This window comes from Vanellus vanellus (assembly GCF_965231255.1).
Source record: "Vanellus vanellus genome assembly, chromosome: 3".
In the NCBI taxonomy this organism is placed as follows: Eukaryota; Metazoa; Chordata; class Aves; order Charadriiformes; family Charadriidae; genus Vanellus; species Vanellus vanellus.
The window spans coordinates 55,371,655-55,395,428 of record NC_138907.1 but is presented as its reverse complement, the minus strand read 5'-3'; the positions used below and the strand labels follow the sequence as shown (position 1 = coordinate 55,395,428).

General features: G+C 38.8%; 1 protein-coding gene across 1 annotated transcript in view; it reads right to left on the bottom strand.

Annotated features, from left to right (window-relative positions):
- Window positions 1-21,294, bottom strand: part of ADGB (androglobin) — a gene marked incomplete at its 5' end in the record, with an annotated part of 117,023 nt that extends 95,729 nt beyond the window's left edge. The window contains 3 exons of the mRNA XM_082481754.1: window positions 1,899-1,991; window positions 3,573-3,723; window positions 21,104-21,294. Of these exons, the coding sequence (XP_082337880.1) occupies window positions 1,899-1,991; window positions 3,573-3,723; window positions 21,104-21,294 (435 nt within the window). The remainder of the gene's footprint in view (window positions 1-1,898; window positions 1,992-3,572; window positions 3,724-21,103) is intronic.
- Window positions 21,295-23,774: the final 2,480 nt, after the last annotated feature.

The window sequence follows — 23,774 nt, the reverse complement described above, 5'->3', positions numbered from 1 at the left end:
CAAAGGGATTTGTTTCCTCATGGTCAGTTAGACAGTGGTATTGTCAGTAGAAGACTGACTTTATCAAATCATTGACTATTACGTAGTTTTAATGGCTATTGTTTATATAGTCCTTTTTCTTTTTGTAAGCAGTTTAGAAATAACATACTGGGATTGTAGTTTATTGAACTAAATATATCTGTGCCTCTCCTCACTTATTGGTGATCATTGTTTGATTCTTTGCTTACCATACTAAATAGGCTTTTTTACACTTCAAATTAGATTGTTGTTTAGATTAGGTAGCAACATATCTTCTTAATAGCCTTTCATCACTTGACATTTACATTAATTTTTAACCACTTATAACATTTCTAGTAATCATAGCTTCTTGATTCAAAATACACCGGACCAATACAAGCATCAAAGTTTTAAACAGGTCTTAAAGAAAACAAACACTTTCTTCATAGTGTTCTAAAGATAGATCTTAAAAGCTATTTTTAACACAGATACACGTTTCCATGGCTTTCTGGGCTGCCAGCTCTCTTGCCCTCATCTTTCAGATACTTCTGCTTGGTTTATGCATTTTGGCAGTGTTTCCCATCCAATCTTTTGGTCTTGTCAATTACTCCCCTGCCCTCCCGCTCTCCTTCCTCCATTAAAAATTAAACTTGGACCTGTTTAGTGTCTAGTTAATAAAAAATGGAACTGACAAGCTGACAAAAGGAAAACTGACAAGCCTGAAAAAGTTGGAAGGGTGGTCAAAGTGTTTTAAAACTTCAGCATTTCATCTGAAGCAAAAATGCTTTAAAGCTTTGATTAGCAACAGCACTGGAGAACACTAACCTTTGAAATGGTAGACTCCTTATTTTCTTTGCAATTATTTTTAAAAAATAAACTAAATAAGAGCTTTGCATAGTTTTAAAATGGTATGGTTACCTTCCAGACAAGTACTGTCAAAGATGTGGGTACGTTCTATATGCAGACTGGAGAAATACAATAGTTGAAGTGAGAAAAAGTACTACATTTCTGGTAAAGCTAACTCATGGTTTCAAGATATTTACTTCAGATACCTGTTCAAGGGAAGCCTTAGTTGGAACGAAAAGAACTTGCTTTGCCTAATTTAAAATTGTCTAATTTTAAAGTGAGAAAACAAGAACACAAAGAAAAACAGGAAGGCATCTCTCTGTCAAGGTATCTTCCAAATGAATGTGGAGTCAAAAAACAGAGCAGACTTGGGAGGATACGCTACCATGTTTTGCACCAGGAGGTGCTGGTCCATGGTGATCCCGGTAAGAAAGGCACTCAGACTCTTAAAATGCTATTATTGGAACTAACTAGAAAGAAAGGGATTAGTATAGATAACCTTACATCCTTTTAGACACTGGAAACCCCAAGTTGTGCAGCATCAAACAGGCTTCTGATCCATGTGCAGCATTCTGTGCGGAACCCATTCATAGAAAGGGTTACCCCATTTTGCTATTATTGAGTTATGATAGGACTTGAGCTATTACAGGATTTTCTTACAAGAAAACAACCCTTTTCATCATTTCTACCGTAAAAGAGAATGGAAGTTCACACACAAAATTCCTGCCACACTCCGATAAAGGCAAGAAGATGCAGGTGGTGTAACCACTGGTAACAAGCAGGCGCTGCCTTACAATGCACTGGCTGAGTTTATCTTGCAGCCAGGGATCACACCCTGCACCACACAGGCTTGGAGGACAAGCTGTGTGTGCAGCACAGGTTAGATGCTCTTTGCATCACTGACTCCTTGGTGCACAACAGTCTCCCGGCCAGGATGGCTATGCATGGTCAAATGGGTTTTATCTGTTGAACCAATCTCCTCTACTAATTTTCCTCTACTTGTTACATAGCTAGGCAAGTAGCATTTTTTCATTATGACCTTGCTTGTTTCTTACCTTACTTGTTAAAAACTCATGTGGACGTTTCCATGAATGTACTTTTAAGGACGCTGGCAATTCTATTTTCCCTTCAGGATCCTCAAAGACTTGCTACATAAAATATGCATGAACAAAAATGGAACATTTTTTATTAATTACAGTATTGTATCTTCCACAAGTTTTAAAATAATTTATTGTTCACACGATAATTCAATTAAAGGGAAAAATAGCATAAAAAGGAACCAATAGTATCTATAACTCTGAACTAAAAGAGTGCAAAGCCCAAACTGAAGATTCAGCACAAAAGCCACTTATACGGTTCAGAGGTTATGTGTCCTGCACTGTCTAAATAGGTCTACGTGAAATGTTTCCTTTCTTTTCCACCAATCAGAAAAGCTTCCCAAAAAACTGTTTAAGCTTTTAATTTAGGCACTCTTCTATTAAATTGTTTCTAAGTACTTTTTCTAATTCACTTATTTCTAAAGCTTTTTAAATTGAAGATTGAAAGTAAATATCTAAAGCGATATTTAGACACAAACAAAGCAGGTTCCACGCACTTAAAACTGCTATAGAAACCAAAGAGAGCTATAATTACAAAGCAATTGGAGATTCTCAGAGAGAGAGAGAGAGTGAGTCTCATATAATTTTCAAACTTCCATTTCCAAAGTGATACTTATTCTCCATGTGAACATAAGGCGTCAGGATATATGATATCTGTTTACTTAATAGCCCAATGTAGGATGAGGAGATACCTCTGATACTGCTCATGCTGATTGAGAAACTAATCGGTTACACGGTAACCCATTTCTTCTATTTGTGCCTGGAATTTTAAGTAGCTTTTAGGCATATTATACATTTCTGTGTGTTTCACAGGCCTTGATGTACACTACTTATCTTCTACAGACTAACCAAGAGAAAGAGCTTCTGTGAAGGAAAAACTATTATGCTTTGGGTACCTACTGATTAAAGGAAGGCTAAAGAAAATACGTTACAAAAGCACAAAAAACCAAACCCAAACCAGCAACTCCAAAATAGTATTTTTCCCGCATTGTTTTCTCAGTTGTTTCATTGTGTAAGTTCTTTCAACATACCAATCTGCAACAAACTATTTAAAGTACTTGAAGGAAGCACAGTAATTTGGAGGGGGGGGGGGGGGGGGGGAGAGGAAAGAACCTTTAAGGAATATTTACTCTTCTGAAAGCTTGAAGGAAGTGTTGTAGGCTGGACCATACAGAACTGTATTAACAAAGCTTATATTCTGCTTTCAGAGACATCCAATCCTGACAACGTGGTATGACAGGGAAGTTTAGCAATTAAGCACTAGATAAAGGTGAGAACAACATACGCTACGCAAAGAAGCACTACAAAAAATGGAGAGAAACACCTTTCTTTAGCTTACAAGTGCTGCCGTGGTTCCCACATCCCCAGTTTTAATTATGTTATGAAACAGATTTTGGGGGTGCTTTTTTTTTAACCATTAACATGCACACATTAATGCACACACATAAGTTAAAAGTTTGTTTAAGAAGCAACAAATAAACAATACGCAATACTTTTAGTGTATTATATTAGTTAAGTAGGGAACTATTTAAATTATCTACATTTATTGAAAAGAAATGATTGAAATTAGTATATTTATCAATAACAAATTATTTTGAAATTGTGACAAATACTCCACTAAACACAACTTACTGAGATGGGACTTTTTCCAGTTTTTTCTTTCTCTTTTCCAGCTTTTCCAGTATCCCATTTTTCGGCATTGATATCTGCTTCATTCCATTCTGGCCAGATAGGAAATCTCCACTTCTCGTTGGAAGCACCTACGTGGGAAGACATAGTTGCCCTGGGAAACAGAGGTGGGAATAAAAATGAACAGTATATTAGGCAACGGTAGCAGGAAGATTTTTAAAAAAAAGAATATTTTATGAGACAAATGTACTGTAATAAAAATTTTAGTGTTAGTAACTACAATAACTCTTTGTCACTAAAATAAGCAGGCCTATAGAAGTGCTAGATGGCATTAATATGTATAAACCAACAAAATATTTAAATGCATTTATATGAGGATTCGTACTGAAGTAAATGGGATAGCTGAAGCACAAAAGCAGAATCTGAGGGCACAGTTTCCTGCCCCTTCCTCTTCCCCTGCTTCAGGCCACATGGTTCTCCTTCCTCTTCTGCACCAGGCCTAGCATTCCTGACCCAATTCAACTCACTCACAAAGACATGGGTAAAAATGATGGTTTCTCACTGTCTAGACAATAACTACATTCACCCACACTCCCAGTAACTCTTATTGGAAGACAGCTGTGAAAATTCAATACCATCTGTGCCTTCTGCCGTGCAAATAAAAAAATATAGCTTCTACCACTCTAACTGGAAGGAAGATATATTCTCTGGAGTGTTACCTTGCTTTGCTTTTCCATCTTTGTCATCTCAGTCACCTGTAAATGGCCTCCAGCCTCCCTCTATTACGTTTGATCTTTCATTAATGGTATCATTTTTTTCTCCAGCACTTTCTTAACGACTCAAATGATGCTTCATTCTATATTCAATAATACGTAACAAGCAATTGAAGACCCTGAAGTGTTTATCAGTCTCTTTGGATTGCTAGGAATGCCTGTATCAGTTCCAGTTGTTGCAAAGAATCTGCTGTATCTGCATTAACTGCATGTATGAAGAACAATGAAAAACAGAATGCTAGCTGTACCAACAGCTTCAACACTTGTGATATTTTGAAACTTTGTCCCTGTCAGCATTGATTTAAATACAGCTCCTGGCAGCTTATTACATATACTTATAAGCAAAAAAAAAAAAAAAAAAAAAAAAAAAAGACAAGTTAAAATTCTTACTTTTTCTAGTTTTTTCTTATTTCAGATGAAATACAAATGACGTATGTAGCAATTTTAAATAATCAAGGACTACTTCTGATTTTTGCATCTTTTTTTCTCCCCCCCTAAGTCTGCATTTGATCTTTTACATATTTATAAAGAAGCATGGAAGTTTTACTCAATAATAATGACAATAATGATAATAATAATGATAATAATAATAATAATAATAATAAAAAAGATCTTCCGATGCCATTCCCAAAGATAATGAAATAATAACTGCAATAATTGCTATAAGATTTCTGACTGCTTTGGGACAATAATGGAATAATAAAAAAGCGTATTTTTAAAAAACAGCAATGAGATATGGAAAGCTTTGCCTAACTTACTTTCACACTAAGACAGAAAACTACCTTCCAATACACTTTGACATAATAGAATACACTCAACGCTAACAATGTGGAAGACATGGAAACAGTGCTATCTATGGCTGAGATGTCTAAACTAAGTTGGGGAACCCAATGCTCCTGCTTCTTAAAAAGGATGACTCAATAAGATTGGAAAAATCATAAAGAACTGCAATGTAATTGGAATCCAAATATAAACGAAGTGAAAAAAAAAGACAGCTGGATTTATTAAATACTGTATTTAAGTAAGGCTATTAAGAAATTCCTTTATTACAAGAATTGAGTAACATAACTAATTGACAATTTTTGAAACAAACTAACAGACATGAGGACAACGCAAAGTATTACTGGTATTTTATGTTCAACCTGGACAGCTTCACTGTGCTACAGTACTTCAAACACCAACTTATGGGCAGACTTCTTTTTAATCCTGTGCTAACCCCTACAGGAGAAAACAGAAGAATAAATTGCCAAATGAGGGAAAAACTATGAAGTTGGCACTAATTCACCTCTGACCCTCTAAGCAGCTTCTCCAAGAATACCGATATAATTGATATAGTGCCAACAGGGAAAATAGGGAATGGCAGGATAGACAAACACAACAGGAAAAAAAAAATGCGGACAAATTGCAACCTAAGTTTTTCAGAGACCTCAGAACTAATAGAGAGAAAGGAGACAAGCCTACAAAGTACTGGAAGCGTGCTCTCTCAAGTTAAACATAGTCTTTTAATCTGCAGACATACACACCTTAGCTGCTCACCCACTCTGTAAGCAAGATCTTGTCAACAAGGTCAATGGGGTCTAGGGAGCAAATATTTTCTTCTTAAAGTAGATAAATCTACCTGTACACTACCTATGACCATTCCTCATAGAGGGAACACAGCAACAGTGAAGAGAGTCTTCTCAAGAGAATTACAGAAGTATTGGTATTTAGTTTCAGAACAGCACAGCTACTCCACCTTCCTTTCCCAGTACCCATGTCATTCTGGATCACCAGACAATAATAATTTTGTGACACGTGAAAATAACTGATGCACTATGCAGGTTTTTTAGAATTCAGACACCATTCTTTCCATTTCATTCTTTCCTCCAGATAAAGATTAAATACTCTCTTTCCTAACCCTCCCATGCAAAAGTTAGATGTACCTTTAATCTTATCATTTTGATGCTGTCGCTTTTCTTAACAATAAAATAAAACAACCCCCCCCCAAATGGAAGGAAAATTAATTAGTTTTTCACTTTTGCTTAGCTGAGCAGATCTGAGGATGAAAATGAGACATCTTTTCACAGAAATTTTGATTGGGAGTATTTGAAACAGATAAAGTTGTTTAATAGTTCCATAACAATGCCAGCACTGCTTCCACAATGACTTTGGGGCTTTATGCAGAAATCTGGTTGGAGTCTTGACACTTAAAAGTGCTTCAGTTTTTTCTGTCTCCATGTCTGTACTTTGGAAGTTTGGAAAAAAAAAGTCCCTAGGGATTTCACCACATAGATGACTTCTTCAGGGATTCTGGTTAGTTATTTGCATAAGGATGTACAATTTTTTTTTTTTACTCTTTCTGCGTTCCTTATGTCACAGGATGCAAAGATGGTATTTTTTTGCAGCTAAATCCTTTTTCTGTTTTCATTAAGGTTTCATTAATTTATTTCTATTAAACCTACTTAAGTTTCAAAGCTTAAGATCTGCTTTATATTATTATCCTAAGAAATCAATACAGTTTTTCATGGACTTAGGACACAGTATTGCGATCTCTGCCTGAGGACTGAGATGCAAAATTGAAAGCTATGTTCTGATTGATTTAATGAATTGCTACTCAGCAGCTCAGCTACAGTTACTGTCTATGCATCTGTTCTAAATTCAACTGTGGAGTAAAATATGTGCTTGCTTGAAGCACATTTTGGAGCATCAAAAGACTGAGCACTGGTATCTGTAACAGCAACTGTTTAAACAAACCAGCCATTTTATTTGCAGTATGATACATTTAGGTGGTGCAGTACAATTAGGTACTTATATGCTAGCCTTTCTGTAGACGCAATGATTGTGAGTTTGGTCTTCATTTGATTCACTCTATTAAGAATTTATCCCCACAGCAGGGCATTTGTTGCTAAGTAACTGCCAACCGGCCATCAGTTCATCCCATCTTAGCGCTCCCTCTAGGTGTTTTAAATGGTCACCAACATTACCCATAGCATGTTTTAAAGATTAAAAAAGAAGCTGTGAATTTGATCATAACAACACCCCAACAGAAGACAAAATCTACTTGATGCTCATCATTTTCACCTTGTTCCTTGGAGAGTGTGGTCAATCTTCTATCTTTCATTTAATGCTACCTATTCTTCCCATGAAATGTCTGCAACCATTACACTGTAAAGCTTAGTTTCATTCAAATCCCAGCAGACACACTATTAACAGAAATGATTCAGTAACAGGATATGATATTTAGGTAACTAGTATCCAGCAGGTCAGTGAATGAGGCTCAGAGCTGAAAGTTTTATCCTTCTTTCCTCCTTCACCTCCTCTAGATGCTCGGAACTCCTCTACATGTACAGAAGTAAGAGCAATCTGAAGGAAGAGAGGGGAGTGAGGAATCTCACATCTCATATTCCCCATTGGATACCAATGTTGGGTCCAGGGAGATGAGAATTGTGGCCTCTTTCTACTTATCAGGAAGCAGTAAAGAAAAATGTGTGCCTTCCCTTGGATTATTTGAGCAGTCAGAAGAAATGATTTCTGGCCCCAGTAAAGGCTTTTATATTAGGAAAAAGAGGGCAGACAACAAACAGATGGCTCAACTTCTCCTCCAAACGTGCCCTGTTGAGAAGCTACTTAACTTTTTCCATAATATCTTCAGAACTCAAAGACAAAGGGCTCCTTTGAAGACCTTATTAATGGCAGAAAGTTCTTTTAAACTCTAATCCCTGAAATGTTTTTTTAAAAGTAGCAGCTGAATATCTTAGAAACCCACAGCAGAAACCATGGCAACACTCAAATTCACAAGAATCTGAAAAGGATATAAGAATGTTTGACCAAGTATCAGTAACTCCGTGGCAAAATGATTTGCTCTTTTTCTTCATAACTGGTGCCATTTTTCAGAAGAGGAATGAGCAGACAACCTAATAAGCAGCTAAGGCAATACAGTCTTCTCTTTATCATTAGTATAGTCTGCAGCAATTACAACCTAAAACCAAAATATGTATGTATTGTTTACAGTAACTTACCATTATTCTTATTTCAAACACTGGAGCCAAAACTTAAAGGACTCTCTGCAGAAGAATAATACATTAGTCTAAATGCTCAGAGCTTTCATGTTTGGGGAGAGACTTAAGCCATGGATGCAGTTCAGGTACTATGAGCAGAACAAATAATTGTAAAGCATCTAAGTTGCAGTGACAGTTGCTTGCAAAGCCTGTGACAACAGGTTTTATTGTCATTTCACTTTTGTGTACTGGGGTAGGATTTCTTCCTCAAAAAGTACAGAGTGCTTTCAGTGTAGAAGCAAGATCAAACCGTGGGAAATTAAAGTGATGATAGAAAGAAAAGATGAAAACCAACTGATTGTTCTTTGTAGGGATACTATTTTTAAAGGAGTGTAATATTCTCATTTCTAAACATAGCTGACATCTTTGTAGGTGTCAGACAGACTAATAGACTTCAGTAAGTTGCCAAGCATGAGTCTATTTAAAATGTGCACACATTGGCTAAGAGGGAATGGTCACCTAGCCTCACATTTAGCCTTACCAGCTGGAATAGAAGTCCATGTGTTTTCTTATTTTTATTTGCCTGCATATTAATGGAAGGAGAGACACTCCTTCTTGATTTGCTTTCCGGATTATAAAAGGCGGGGAAAAAGCTACATGCCAAATCCCTTGACCAAATCACACACAGTGGTGTTTCCCGGACATTATTTCCCAGAAAAATTGATGAGAAGTAGTGGCCTACAATCATTGTGGTTTTTAAAACTTTTTGAGTTTGTTCTCCTTATTCTCAGCCTAATTCCTTTTGTTGATTTATAAATATATAGTCTGAATTTTGGTATTTATCATTTTAAATTCCAGCTAAATTTCAGTATCTTTCTTTAAAAGTTTGGCTCAGTTCTCATCAATATAACTCAGACTTTTGCTATTTTGATTCATTCATACCAACTATACCTTTTTCCTATACAAAAATTTGAACTGACAACACACTAAGAAATTGAATAAAAAACGCAGAATAGAGTACTAGATTGGTGCCATGTGTTAGAGAAAAAAAATGAAGATGCATTCAAAAAACTGATTACAAAGACTGATAAGGCAACTGAATATTTCATATAGATCACAATAGATTTGTTTCACCTTGTGCAACTAAGTCTTACGAAAGCTAAAACAAAGATACATTTTTTCATGTATTTTTGGAAGAATTCATGTGAAATTCAACCTTCATGCTCATAGCAAGCTCATGCATAGCATTAGAATTTTGGACTCTTTTAACCTTCTATTTGTGCATTCAGGAAGAAGAATATTTTTTATTGCACAAACTATCATTAGTAAATGCCTCAAAGACAGAAAAAAAATAAGGTGAAGTTACAGACTTCAGAAATAATAGCATGGACACCGCTGCCATTGAAAGCAGCAGAAGTCAAGACTGTAGTCTATGAAAGCAATGCCAGAAAAGCTGAGCTCGCCATTTTCAGTGGCAAGAGCCAGCCGTAGTAAAAGTTCTCTGCTCCTGATTCTATGGAGCCAAAGGTCTGCTGGCAAAAAGCTTTCAATATGGATTGGAAAAAAAATACTATTTCACATATTTGAAAAACACTCTTGATATTGGAAGGTATCAGATGGCCTGGAAGTCATTCATTTGTCAGCCTTTCATGTTCTATCACACTGGAATTCACTTAGACTTTTAAAAGACATCCTTCAAAAAAAATTTTTTTTTTAAAATTTGCATTCCTAACAGTAGAACACTGAAGATTAATCGCAAGAGATGCCTGCCAAAGCAGAAACCTTATAATATCTAGCACTTAAATGAGCACTTTTAATCTATAGAAACAAAAATAATTTACAGAGGAGGGCTTTATATCCAGTTTTACAGGTGGAATTATAATATACCAATACCTAGCTACAGTCATGGCAAGGGCCTGGAAAGCGGAGTGCCTTTTCTGGTGATTTTCAGGTTCCAATCTCAGCCAAGAGAAGTGATGTCTGACTGATTCTTCCAAGGTTGTTGACTCTGGGTTGTGCTCCAGGTGGGATTGTTATCAGCTGTCTCCAATCCTTTATGGTTATCTGGTTTCAAAGGGTGGAGGTCACAGGCCAAGTGAACAGAGTACAGATTACCAGAGGCACCAAAGGGTCCCAGCTGCATCTTGCAGTCTTTCAACAAGTCACAGATTCGAGTGCAAGTAACATCTACATACAATTTGCAGACCAAATATCTGTTCAATCAATGCACCGTCCTTCCAAATAGCAGCAAATGACTACAGGTTATATAGTTCTCAGTTAATGATAACGCATCAAGATCAGGAGCTGTCTCTGATTATGATAGATCAATTAATATCTCTGCTTAATTACAGGCAAGGAAAGCAGACGAAAAACACTAACACATCAGAAGCAGGGTGCCCAATATAAGAAATCAGTACAATGCCACTCAGTATAATCAATTTTATGTCCTTTTCATGCAATACTATGTTTGGTTCAGTTGCCCTAACAACATAAAAATAACTTTGGAAATTCAGTGACAGGCAACAGTTTAGAGCACGGAGGAATAGCAAAGGGTAAATGTACAAAATACTGAGTAGTACAGGTAAGAGTCCAAACCACAACAGAGTGTATTGTCTACCTGTTCTCATGACACAAGAAAAAAAAATGCATCTAACAAAACACAGTAAATTTAAAACTGATAATAGGAAACACCTGACCACTCAGCACATAATTAGCCAGCAGAACTCTTTTACATCAGATGCGACTCAGGTGAGAATAACATTCTACAGCTTCTGGAACAGCCTATTCTAAGTAGCACATACCTCTGTCAAACTCAAGACAAAAAAAAAAAAAAAAAAAAAAAAGAAGAAAAAAAGAAAAGGAATGTGCCACTTCAGGGATCTTAGTTCCACTCCACTGAGCTCTCTGTGAGAAACCACTAACACTACAGTCACAGAGCATTGGAAGATTGCAGCACCTCTTTCTACACAGGAGTTTGGCACTCAAGTATCTTCTTAGAACGTCTTGTGCTTTGCTCATTTCTTCCTTGCCAGCTTCTGCAAAATCCTTCTGTGCTTTCTGTATGGCACCTGGGTAATTAACTAAGAACTAAAAATCTCTGCATAGCAAAGCACCTCAGTACTTCTGTGGATTTAGGTCAACTCATTTACAAATCACTTAGCATGCGCTGATAAGAAAACCAGGAATCCCATTTGTTCAGTCGTGGTTACAGAAGGAGATAAAGACCGTTCTGCTTAAGTAGATGAATAATCCATGGCAAACAGAGCCTCTAACATGATATTTTAAGAATGCTTTCTAGTTTCAAAGCACTATTATTATTATTTTTTCTTTTGACAGCACTTTTTCTGCTATATAGCCCTGCTGAAAGCTGCTTTTCTCCACTACACCATTCATTGTTACAGAGGTCTGGACTTGTACTGCAGTCTGATTGCACAGTCTCCAACCGATGGCTCATGGAGAGTGTTTGCCTGCAAGATCCCCTGACATTGCTTTGAGTTACAGAGAAAGAAAAACCTAAAACTATGATCAGTAGGGAGCACAGTGTTTAGTGTGATATTGCCACTGGTATATTACTTAATGTTTTCATGCCCATGAGTCCATGAAGTTCAAAATCTACAGATCAGGGTAGGCTGAGCTCTCAGGGGTTCATTGTTTTAATTACAATTAACTAGGAAAACTTAATTTGAATACATAATTTCCTAATTAAAATGTAATCTAATTAATCAAAAATTCAACTTACTGGTTGGCTTATATGTTATTTTAATATGTTTATCATATGTCCTTGGGAATGAACGCATTGTCTCTCCACAAAGCATGAAACAAAAAAAAGTTAAAGGCAGAAGACAGGAAAAAAAGTATTATCAAATTGACTAGATAGATTAAAGTTTTACTGTGTTTACACACTCAAACATTTCAGTGAATGGAGCACAGTGTGCTGAAAGCAAGATTTTCCTCTTTATGGACAGAAAATGCTAACACAAAAAATTCTAGGGGTGCTTGATTTTATTTCTGAGGCTAACAAAAATACTGGCCTTGTTCCATACAAAACAAATAGACAATAAAAGACCATAAATGAAGAGCAGCTATTTTATGCTCAGGAAGGACAATGCAAACTCTCCAGGAATGTCTCTAGTTTTTGTTAGATTACAATTTAGGTATTAGAACAATAGTAGAGTAAAAGAGTTTTCAGATGCACATTGATTCAATAAATAACTTCTGAAGAACAATCATGAACCAAAGAATTTAATCCAAATTGAACCTAAGATCATAAGACATTTATCCATTAGTACTCCTATGTCTGCGGGAAGTATGCACGTGTGTGATGGTGCTCAGTGTTTCAGATGGTTACATTTTAATCTACATAGACACTTCTCCCTTCAATTCTACAGCTGGACATCCTGGAATCCTGGGCCATTACAGATTTATGCTACTGCTGAATTATTCGAGAGAACAGGAAATGCCTTGTCATATTGATAATGCAAACAGCCAATAAACCCTTCCGAAAGGCTCTGGACAACCATTTAAAGCAAATGAATTCTGTTCATCTTCAGAGTGATTGCAACTAACAGCCTGCTAAATGAGACTATGATCTCAAAATGCCTGTTCCTCGGGATTATCAGGACCGTAGCTGCAAATTGGAAATTATCAACTGCTGCAGCTCAAGATACACCACAGCTCGCTCACGGACTCTTGCGAAGCCTTAACTGGCTTTGGTTATGGGTATGGTTAGGAGGGATATGAACTGACAGAAGAGCCTCATGAGTTATCCAAAATCAGCTTTGTAGGAAGGGTACAATATCTTGTAATACATTACCAGTTACAATTGTAAAGAAGGTTATGGATGTAGTGAAGGTTTAAAACTCTTCAGATTATAGATATTCTCTCCCCTGTGAAGTCCACTAACTAGCTGTACTGGTTTTGGCTAGGACTGAGTTAAATTTCTTCACAGTAGCTTGTATGGGGCTATGTTTTGGATTTGTGATGAAAACAGTGCTGATAACACAGGGATGTTTCAGTTATCGCTGAGCAGTGCTTACACAGCATCAAGGCCTTTTCCGTTTCTCACACTGCCTCACCAACGAGCAGGCTGGCGTGCACAAGAAGGGACCAGAGGGGACGCAGCTGGGACAGCTGACCCCCACCGACCAAAGAGACATTCCTTACCATATGACATCAGGCTCAGCAATAAAAGCTGGGGGAAGAAGTAAGAGGGGGACATTTGGAGTTATGGTGTTTGTCCTGAGTAATGTGCTCTAGGCAATCCTGCTCTGGCAGGGGAGTTGGACTAGATGATCTCTAGAGGTCCCTTCCAACTCTGATGATTCTGTGATTCTGTGATTCCCATTTAACCATTACATGTGATGGAGCCCTGCTCTCCTGGAGGTGGCTGAACACCTGCCTGCCGATGGGAAGCAGTGAATGAATTCCTTGTTTTGCTTTGCTTGTGTGTGCAGCTTTTGCTTTACCTATTAAGCTGTCTTTATCTCAACCCTTGAGTTTTTGCACTTTTACCCATATTCTCTCCCTGATCCTGCTGTGGGGAAGTAAGCAAGCAGCTGTGTGGGGCTGAGCTGCCTAAGGGGCCAAACCATGACATGAGCATGCTTTGAACTCAAGCACTACGTTTCTCATAACCATAACCTCGAAACTAACTGTATTTATAAAAACAGCTCAGTTTCCAATAAATGGTGCATGATTAACCATAAAACGGAGATGCCTAATCAAAAAATTGCAAAAATCAGGACTAGTAACCTCAATACCTTTTGTTCAGAATTTTAACTCTGTTTCAAGCCTCTAGCAGAACTTAGTCAGAACCACCAAGCCATACTCAACTCTGGCTGAAGCTCATGCAAGGTCTAAAACATGCATAAGCATCCACATACAAACCTAACTAGCTTTTACAATTATGTAGCAAACCCTTCTCTCAATAACACATATGCTGCAAGACAAAGATATAACACTGAGCTACCCTCTTGGACCGCAAACATAAGAATGTGAGTACTGAGTCAGAGCAAGGGTGAACTGTAGCCCAACAACTTGTCTCAAACGATACTTGCAACTGAAAGCCTATGAAGAGCATAAAGGCATATATAGTATATTTCTCTAATACTTTGATAGTCACCAACCACTTTTAGCTCAAGCACTTCCTGAGCTAGATGTGGCTGCTATGTATTTATACACTTTAGTGCATTTCTTTTCCGCAGACTCGTTCCGCGACCCCATGTAAATTTTTATTGCCCATTAAAACTTCCATTAACCAACACTAGCACTCCAGCACAACATTAAAGCATCTTCAAGTTCAACCGACATGCTGTTATCCACAAGACATGAGTTCTTGCCTTTCCCAAACTTCAGTCAATCTAGCAAGCCCCATCCAAAATGTCAAAAAATTATTCTCTTCACTGTATATTCTCTAAACCACTGCTAGCCTAAACCCTAAGAATACTTACCTGAGGAATACATGCTGGCAGTGGATAAAACCTTAATCACAAGTCTTGGCTGAATCCTTTGCTTAGGCATGTGGGAATTCAAATACAAATTAGCAATGCCACTATTTTTTCCGTTCTTACTGTCCTAGCCTTTAATCTTAATAACAAACATTAGGTAATCCTAGGCTTTGGTGCAGCAACCCACTGTACAACAGTAGGGCAGCAACCTGCTACTCACTGCAATCAGGCACACAGCTAAACTTAAAACATTTCTTCCAGCCAGTCCGGACTTCAGCCTGTCTCTGCAGGTCCTTAAGGATCCATCAGCAGTAAATATTGCTCTTAGTTACTGCTCTCCCTAAAAAGATCTCCAGCATCACTCTGACCTTCCCCTATACATTGGTGACCTCTGCCTGTACTGCAATTATCTCTAAATCACTTGCCTCTCTTGGAATTGACGATTAACTCCTCGGGTTTGTTCCTAATAACCCAAACCCTAATTCAGATAGATGCTGATGACTCAAGTTTAATTTAAAAGATTGGGCTTGATGGCATAGAGCTTCATCAAATTCATTTAAAAAGCATTTTAATTCATTATCCATTATTACTAGCCAGAATCTCTCTCAGTGCCGACAAAGACATCAATTGCTATTCACTCTAGCTGTTGAAACCTGGGAAAGATCAGATTCTCAGTAGCCTCTAATGCTGCAATTAAGAAAAGCTATAAGGACAGCAGTTCTTTCGAGCTCTTCAGCCTGTCATCTCTACCAACTGCCTAGCTCCTGAAGGGAATTGCTACCTAATTAGAAAGCAGTAATGAAGACAGACCCAATGGAGCATCCTGCAGAGACCCACGCGAGGTCTGGCTTAGCGAGTCCAAGGGAACTTTCCTGCCTTCTCCATATGCTTCTGAGGTCCCACTCCAGCATCCAGCAATATATCCACAAATAATCCCCTTTTATTTTCCACAGTGCAGATGTACTGTCCTGACTATTGTAAGCATTTAAAGGGAAAAGAGAAGCCTGATCTTACTAGAAAAGTCATTTTAAGGTGATCAAAATATATTCCCCAGATGTTTCTACACATTACCCTCAGAGGGCTTCCGCATTAATGCTATCCACAAGAGCTGAAATTATAACACTGTAATTTTTTTGTACTAAGTATTGACAGGTCTCAGATTTTTTTTTACAAATTATTTCTAAAATCTATTAGCCCTTTTTCTTTTTTATACTACTGATATTACTGCTCAGTATTTCAAACATTAGAGACATCTAAAACCAAGCAGCATTTACAGAGACCACATTAGACAAAAGGTACAATGTTTTTTTTATGTTTTTATCCCTGCAATTGCAAGCAGTATCCAAAAATATAACAGAGATGCTCAGGGAACACCTACCTTGCAATGACCACAGAATACTAAACTGACGGGACAATGTGTTCTCAGGCAGCCTGCAAACATCCATTCCTCTTTCTGATACGGGCATAGTAACACCACTTAAGTTCTCATAGACTTACAGAACATTTGTACACTAGAAGGTTTCTCTGTCTTGCAAGCACATTCAACAAGCTGAGTAACAGAATGAATGCAAATAAACGTCAAGGAGATAACTAACAAGTACTTGTCCTATCTCCAATGAACCCAGTTCCAATCTTACACTGCGTGTGTAAGATTTATTTGTAATCTCCACAACCCACTAAAAAAAGACTGGGCACACAGCTTTTGATAAAACATTTATGATCATTACTAACATTTGCCTGTTATTAGGAGAAAATCATTATCTGAGGAAACAGAGCAATTTCTCCAACACAGGGATTGCCAATTAAATGAGGACTAAGTCATAGGGTTACACAGTACAGTTTTATCAAAGTGTTCAGCAATTTTTCTCAACAATTATATATATTAAGAGCAGCAGTCTTAATCATTTCGTACCAGAGTAGACTCTTGCAAAGTCAACTCAGTACTCTGCTGATTTTTCTTGAAAGCCATGATACAAATCTAGCCTTACATCAGAAAATTGAACATTCTCTGCATTTGGGGCTAGAATTGTACTTTCTAGTAAATGAATGAGATTTGCATCTTCTTCTCATAGACCTGCAAACACAGAATATCTTTTCTGTAATATAGATATTCCTTATTATGCAGAATCTTTCCATTTCCAAATAAATAACATGTCGATCTGTCTGCTGTCAATTGCATCCCTATCATTCTGACATCACAAATCCTATGACAAAGGAGAAAGCGCTCTAGAAGCAATTTTGCATAAATCACCATCGGTAGTTCTAAGTTTTGACCATAAGCCTGATCCAAATAAAAAGCTCCCTGTAGACTTTAGCAGACTGTAGTTCAAAACTTGAAACTGCTTAGAAATTCTGTGGCTGATAGCACCAGTCTCTAAAGTGGGGGATGCGTGCAAGGAAGCAAATAGTAGCACTTCAGCAGTGTGTGTATAAAATTTATAAATAAATAAATACACATATATTGGGGGGTAGGCTCAAAATTTTTTTACTGATAGGGCTGCACAATCAAAAAAGTTTGGAGACCACTGGCATATAGCATGACCAAGGAAAAGAAATATGTTTCAATATTTCAGTCCTTTCAGAGGGACTAAGAATGCTAAAATAGCTTTTTGATATTTGGTTTAGGGTATAAATTCCAATCAACCTGGGAAACAAAGGCAAGCAAGAAGAAAGCCTATTCAAGGTGTCAAAAAAGTTCTCAAGGGTGAATTTTTAGCCTCACTATGTTCAGTTTCCAACTATAAACAATTTTCACCGATTTCAGCAAACCCACATTTTCACCCAGATCTTTAACTAGAGAGTACTAAAATGTGTGTGGTTTTTCATCAGGATGAAGATCTTACTGAGACTAAACACTGTAGTAGAAAACAGCCTTTAATCAACTCCAAAAGCACTTACAGCTTACAGAGCAAAATATGACTGAAAGTGTAGCAAGTACTGAATTCAAATTTTCAAATATTTTGTAGCACCGTTCTCTACTGTTTCATGAGAAAATGAGGCTACTTTTTCTGTAAAATGTCTGTTTCAAGGCAAAAATTTATTTACTCAAAAGTTTAGAATAAGCTGTCACTACTTTCCTTGATTTAAATTAATTATCTGCAGCTCAACGAATGCTAAAGTAAAATCTTTCCTGACAGCTTAAACAAGAAGGTTTATCAAGTCGTTCACTGAACTTGGCAAGACACACATTGTCCTAAACCAACATTTTTTCATCCATCTATCCATATGCCTTAGCAATATTTTGGAATGATAAAAAGTGAGCAGGGATAGGTTAGTCAGGAAATTAGTATCAGAGTTGCTGTAACTTTAGATTTTTTGTGTCACAGACTTCCTCTTTTCCCTGTTTACATTACCAGCATATCTGATAATATATATTAATACAAATATTAATTGATAAAAACACAAACAGAGGTAGTTTTATATACTAAAAGCTGTTCCATCAAATAAGTTGGTTTTTTTTGTTTTTAAGAGGTCGCTTCATCTCTTCGTATGCCTGAATATCATTCAGGTGATTAAGATGTAATATGGAAATGTATACAGCACATACACTGAAACATCTAGACACTTACTGCTAAGACTTACTCCCATTTGCAAGGTCACTCAGTATAACAACGGCAGAGCAGATGAAACCAGAAGACATGCTATGGTTTAAACCGAAGCTATAGGCTTAACGAAAAAATTAATACAAGATAGATATTCTGTGTTATGAAGGTTCTGCATTATAATCAGGTTATTGTCACCGTTTCTTTCACAGTCTAGTAACATAAACCACTAAGCCACCATTAGGACATCTCCAAGCTACTACACTTTATGTAAAACAGCCTTAGTGCAGTGAGTAAATACTCCTGTGGTCTGATTTGTAGCTAACAATGAATTAACACTGGCATATGCTAGACTTTAGTTCCATTGCAATTAGCTGATAATTGCAGAGTGAGAGATAAATCGTGTCTCCTGTCCTTTAGGTCCAATGTGAGATTTCTTCTATAACGCGAGCATATCTCCTAGACTGCATCTCAGAGGTGTTTCAGTAAACCTTAATACCATTCAGATAGGTTGTTACTAAATATTGTCTAGTCTCAACTTGGCACTGGGAAAATAATTTTCTAGTCTGATTTATCCATCGTGGTGTCATTTAATAAAGCCTAAAGTAACAATGTACTAAAGAAAAAGACATACTGTTCTAGTATAATCTGATACAAATAACTCATTTTATAAGAATTACTCTTTTACAAATTATTATGTATGATATAGGACAGAATTAATGATTTTACTATACAAAAAGTACATATATTAAGACCCTCAAAAAAAAAAAGATGTATCTTATTTTGATAGAACGGCTACAAAATTCTCAAACTGTAAGAATGCCTATTAGGGGACAAAACCTGAAATACTGGACAAAATCTTTTGGATGACAGCCCATTTAGTTTCACATACACTGGGAAGTAAGAAAATGCTTCTTCTCTAACAGTGCTAAAAAATAAAAGCGTCCCTGACATCTTAGATATCATCAGAAAAGAAAATTATAAGCTGCTTAAAGCAGTAAATATGAGGGGCTGCAGGGCTCTGGCCAAAATAAAACCCAAAAAGTTACTAAGCAAAGTGGCACATCGAGGAGAAAGGAGGAATTAGAAATACTGGCTGTCTGCAACAACAAAAAAGGTATCAAAATGGTAACCAAGGTGTGAAATATGAAACAGAAGTATGAAATATGAAATAAGAAAATACTTTGTAGCAAAGGCTGGGTAACTAGATATGAAATAAGAACAAAGGGGCATTTGAAGATTGATTTCAACACAGAGGTAAGTGTTACAACTGAAACCTTTATTTAAGGCAGGAAAAAGAAGAAAAGGGCATGATTGCATATGTCAGATACCTTTTTCATCTGAATCCTGCCAGTGCCAGTGTGCAGGCTTACAAACTTTAGGATGAGAAAGCTACGCAAAACATAGAAATAGAACTCTCAGGTCGAAATAGTAACAGTGAAAGAAAGTAAATGTTTTTTATTTATTTGTTTGTCTTTGCAGGAAGAAATATACATTTTCACAGAAATATACAAATTCACACTAAATACCTAGCAAACAGTGAATCATTTTAAAATATCTTGAGAGAACCTACTTACACAGAAATATGTAAGAAATGAATAGGAAGAATGGGGTTTTTTTTATACTTAATTTTCTCAGATTCATTATAACATAAAGCAAACATTCGAGGCATTGGGAATCGTGTTTCCCTTCTGTAAATTAAACCGATGAGCAATGAGAGTCATTAACCATTCTGCCCTGAAAACTTTGGCTAGTTTGTTCCTCTACCTGATGAAAATGGAGGGTGTGTATTCACAGAACCACAGCACGGCAGGGGTTGGAATGGACCTTTGGAGATTATCTAGTCCAACCCCCCTGCCAAAGCAGGTTCACCTGGAGCAGGTTGGACAGGACTATATCCAGGTGGGTTTTGCGTATCTCCAGAAAAGGACACTCCGCAACCTCTCTGGGGCAGCCTGTTCCCGCACTCAGCCACCCTCAAAGTAAAGCAGTTTTTCCTCACGTTCCAAAATTATTGTCCCGATTCACAGCTTCGAGGTTCTTTCAAACCCAAACAACCGTTTCAGTGAACGCTTCTGCCTGCTCCTGACCATGAGCTGAACGCTTTGTACCCCGAGCTGTAGCCGACACGCTGCCTGTTGCGTACCAAAACAGCCACGTCGCAAAGCCACCCACCCGCGTACCACCATCTTCTCATTCCTACTGCTCCCCTCGAGGTCCGAGGCACACTGTCTGCCAGACCAGGTACGGTACGAGGTACACACGGCATCATTTTGGCAGGATGGCGCTACTGGACGGGTGCATGAGAAGTACCGTAGGAGGGAAGAAAAGTGCAACTTCCCCACCGAGCTGAGCCTCCAGTTTAAAGAAAGAAAATAAACCAAACAACAACCAACCCCCGCCTTTTGCCTATTGAAACCACTTTTAATTAAGTATCCACCTGAGTAAGTAAACTTCCTTAGCACGAGTTATTTGCCCGCCCAGGGCTGCAGGCAAGCGCCTCCTCCGCACCCACCTCCGGCCTCTGCCCGTGCCGACCAGGCCGCCGCACAGCAGGGCGGACAGCCGCCCGCACCGGCCACCGGACTTAACGGCCTTAACGGCGTTAACGGCCGCCCGGCCGGGAAGCCCCGGGGGAAGTCTCCAGAGGGCCGCGGAGGCGGCTCGGCGCCCCCGTCCCCGGGAGCGGCCGCAGCAGCTCCCGCCGGGCACCCCGGTGTGTTGTCCCCCGGCCCGCCGGCCGGCGGGGGCAACCCTTCCCCCGCGCCCTCCCTCCTTCCCTCCCGGCGCTCTTACTCTTTGGCGGAGGCGCCCAGCAGCACGGAGCTGGTGCGGCTGCCGAGTTCCTTCTTCTTGCTGCCTTTGGCGGCCATGGCCGCGGGTCCCGCCGCGTCCGCCGCGTTGCCGGGCGACCCGGCCCGCCGCAAGTAGCGGGTCCAGCGCCGCCCCGCGGCCCAGGAGGCCTGAGGCCAACCCGCCCCCGGCATCGTCCCCGTCCCCCGCGGGAAGAAGGGCCGACAGGAGACGCCGCGGCGGGTGCCACCGGCCGCGCAGGAGGGGTCCGCCGCCGCCGCCGCCTCAGGGCAGCGGGTGAGGGGGGAGCGCCCCGCGGCCGTCCCCGCGCCGGGCAGGGGATAAGCAGGGGACGAGCAGGGGGACACACTCCTCGCCGCCGTTCTTCGTGTTCGGGGGAACCAAAAAATCTGGTATGAAGCGCCTGTGCGGAAAAAGCCCCGGCTTTGAAGGTGATGAAATACTGCTTTCCGAGCGCGTGCAGGCGCTGCAAGGGTCTCTCTGAACACCGTAATTTAAAAAGTGCATTTTAGTTAGAAATACTCTGATTGCACGACCAAGTTTCTGTTGAACAAGTAAAGAGCAAGAGTAAAAAGTACCAATTTGAAATGGTAGCATTTTTTTTCCCCCTTTTTTATACCACTACATATAAACCACGTAAGAAGGAAGCAAAAAAAAAGAATGAGTCCTGGAGCCTGGAGAGATTTTAAAGCTGGAATGTGCAAGGATTTATTTTCTTTTTTCATTTCAAAATGATGCAGCTAATTAATTCCTGATACGAAGCCTATGATTACCAAAGTGAATGGAGTTCCACCAAGGTAACATAAACCTAACGTTCATCAGCTGCTTTTGAACTCAGCAGATAGTTGACTTCAACTCAACTAGACAGACTTTTTCAGATACATTCCACAGATTGCATTACTGTCAACAACTCCTATTGCTAACTCTTAACCTATTTGCTATTTCCCAATCTGCAGTGCATAATGAAAAATCCATGATAAAACAGAACATACTTGTTCAAGCTAAGTCTTTTTGAAATATAAAAATCAATGCGAATTTATTTGTCAAGTAGCAGAGGGCATGAGTAGATCAAAAGATACAAGGAAAAATATGCAGATGTTGCTACATCTAGAGGCTTATTTTAGACAAACGTCAGATCTTGATTTACATCAAGATGACAGAAGGCCAGACACATACTTTTAAATTTCAAAGTGGAAAATTCTTCCACATCTTTGCATTTCCTCCAGCATTATGTCCAACAACATCCATTTTAAATGAGGTACCTTGGGATATGTCTCACTTGAGAACCAAGTAAACATTTGAGGTTTATTTGTTTGGGTTTTTTGTTGTTTTTTTTTTTTTTTTTTTTTTTTTCAAACTGAGCAGATGGTCTCTCTTCAGACATTTATGCTATCAAATATTGATCAGGGTATGCAGACAAATAATAGCAGACACAGAGCGGAGCTCAAACACCTGGCTACCACCTCAGTACCAGTGCACAGCTGTTAACCTCTACACCATTCTGGATGCCGATGCATACTTGCAGACTGAGGCTGGAGCTTACAGGACTGACTTTGTGATGAAGAACGTGGATAAAACCACCTCAGATAGACTGAAATCAGCTCAGGTTATTCGTCTGAATCCCTTTTCCTTTCCTATACTCACTGGGCAGAGAAGTTACTATGGAAAGGTATCTATGAAACATAAGGGCAAGAGGCATCGGTGGAAGTTTTCTTAGCAGGAAAACTTCCTTCTTGATCCCATCACAGATGACCAGTGAGGTTTACAGCATCCCAGCTGTCGTGGTTTGGCCTCAGCCAGCAACAAAGAACCACGCAGCTGCTCGCTCGACTCCCACAGCCGTGGGAAAACTCGGCAGAAAAGAGCAAAACTCGTGGGTTGAAATAGTGTAATTCAACAAAACAGACAAAGGGAAGAAGAAAGAAAAACAATAACACCGATAAAGGAACACAACGCGATTACCGCAGCGCAGCGACCCGAGCCCCATCAGCCCACCCCCAAGTGGCGACTGCCTCCCTCTCCCCGGCTAGCTCCTCTTATAGCCGGGCATAGGTCACGTGGGATGGAATACTTGCCTCCCCTGCCGGCTCCTTGAGGAATTTAACCCCATCCTTGCCGGAACCAGGACACCAGCAAATATAATTCTTGTAATAAACTTATGTGAAAAACAACACAAAAGTAACTGAAATTTGAGTGCATCTGTCTGTAAACATTTTTGGGTGGTGAAGGAGGAAGGACAGAAATCAGAACAGAACGTATGTAAGCTACAGAGCCCTTCATTCTTTGCTCTGTTAAATGACAGCTGCTGCATATGAAATTCAAAATGCATCTTTTACCATAAAATTCTACAATACGTTTGTTTGCAAAGAGTGATAGTATTAAAACCACGTATTTAGATGCTTTGTGAAGAAAAGAAATCTCAAGTTTCACATCTTTTTATTTATCCAAGAATTTAATTTAGAATTCCATAACCTAATAGCAATGACAAGGGCAGCTTGTTTGGACAGAGAAGTTAATCTGAATTTTAAAAAAGCTAGTTTTCTAACTGGCAAAAAATCTGTAAGGTCAAATCTGCTGTTTCACTGGCCTAGTGTCTCAAGCCATGAAGTACATCTGACAGACGTTCCCTGAAGGGAAAAGTTGTTAGGGCAGA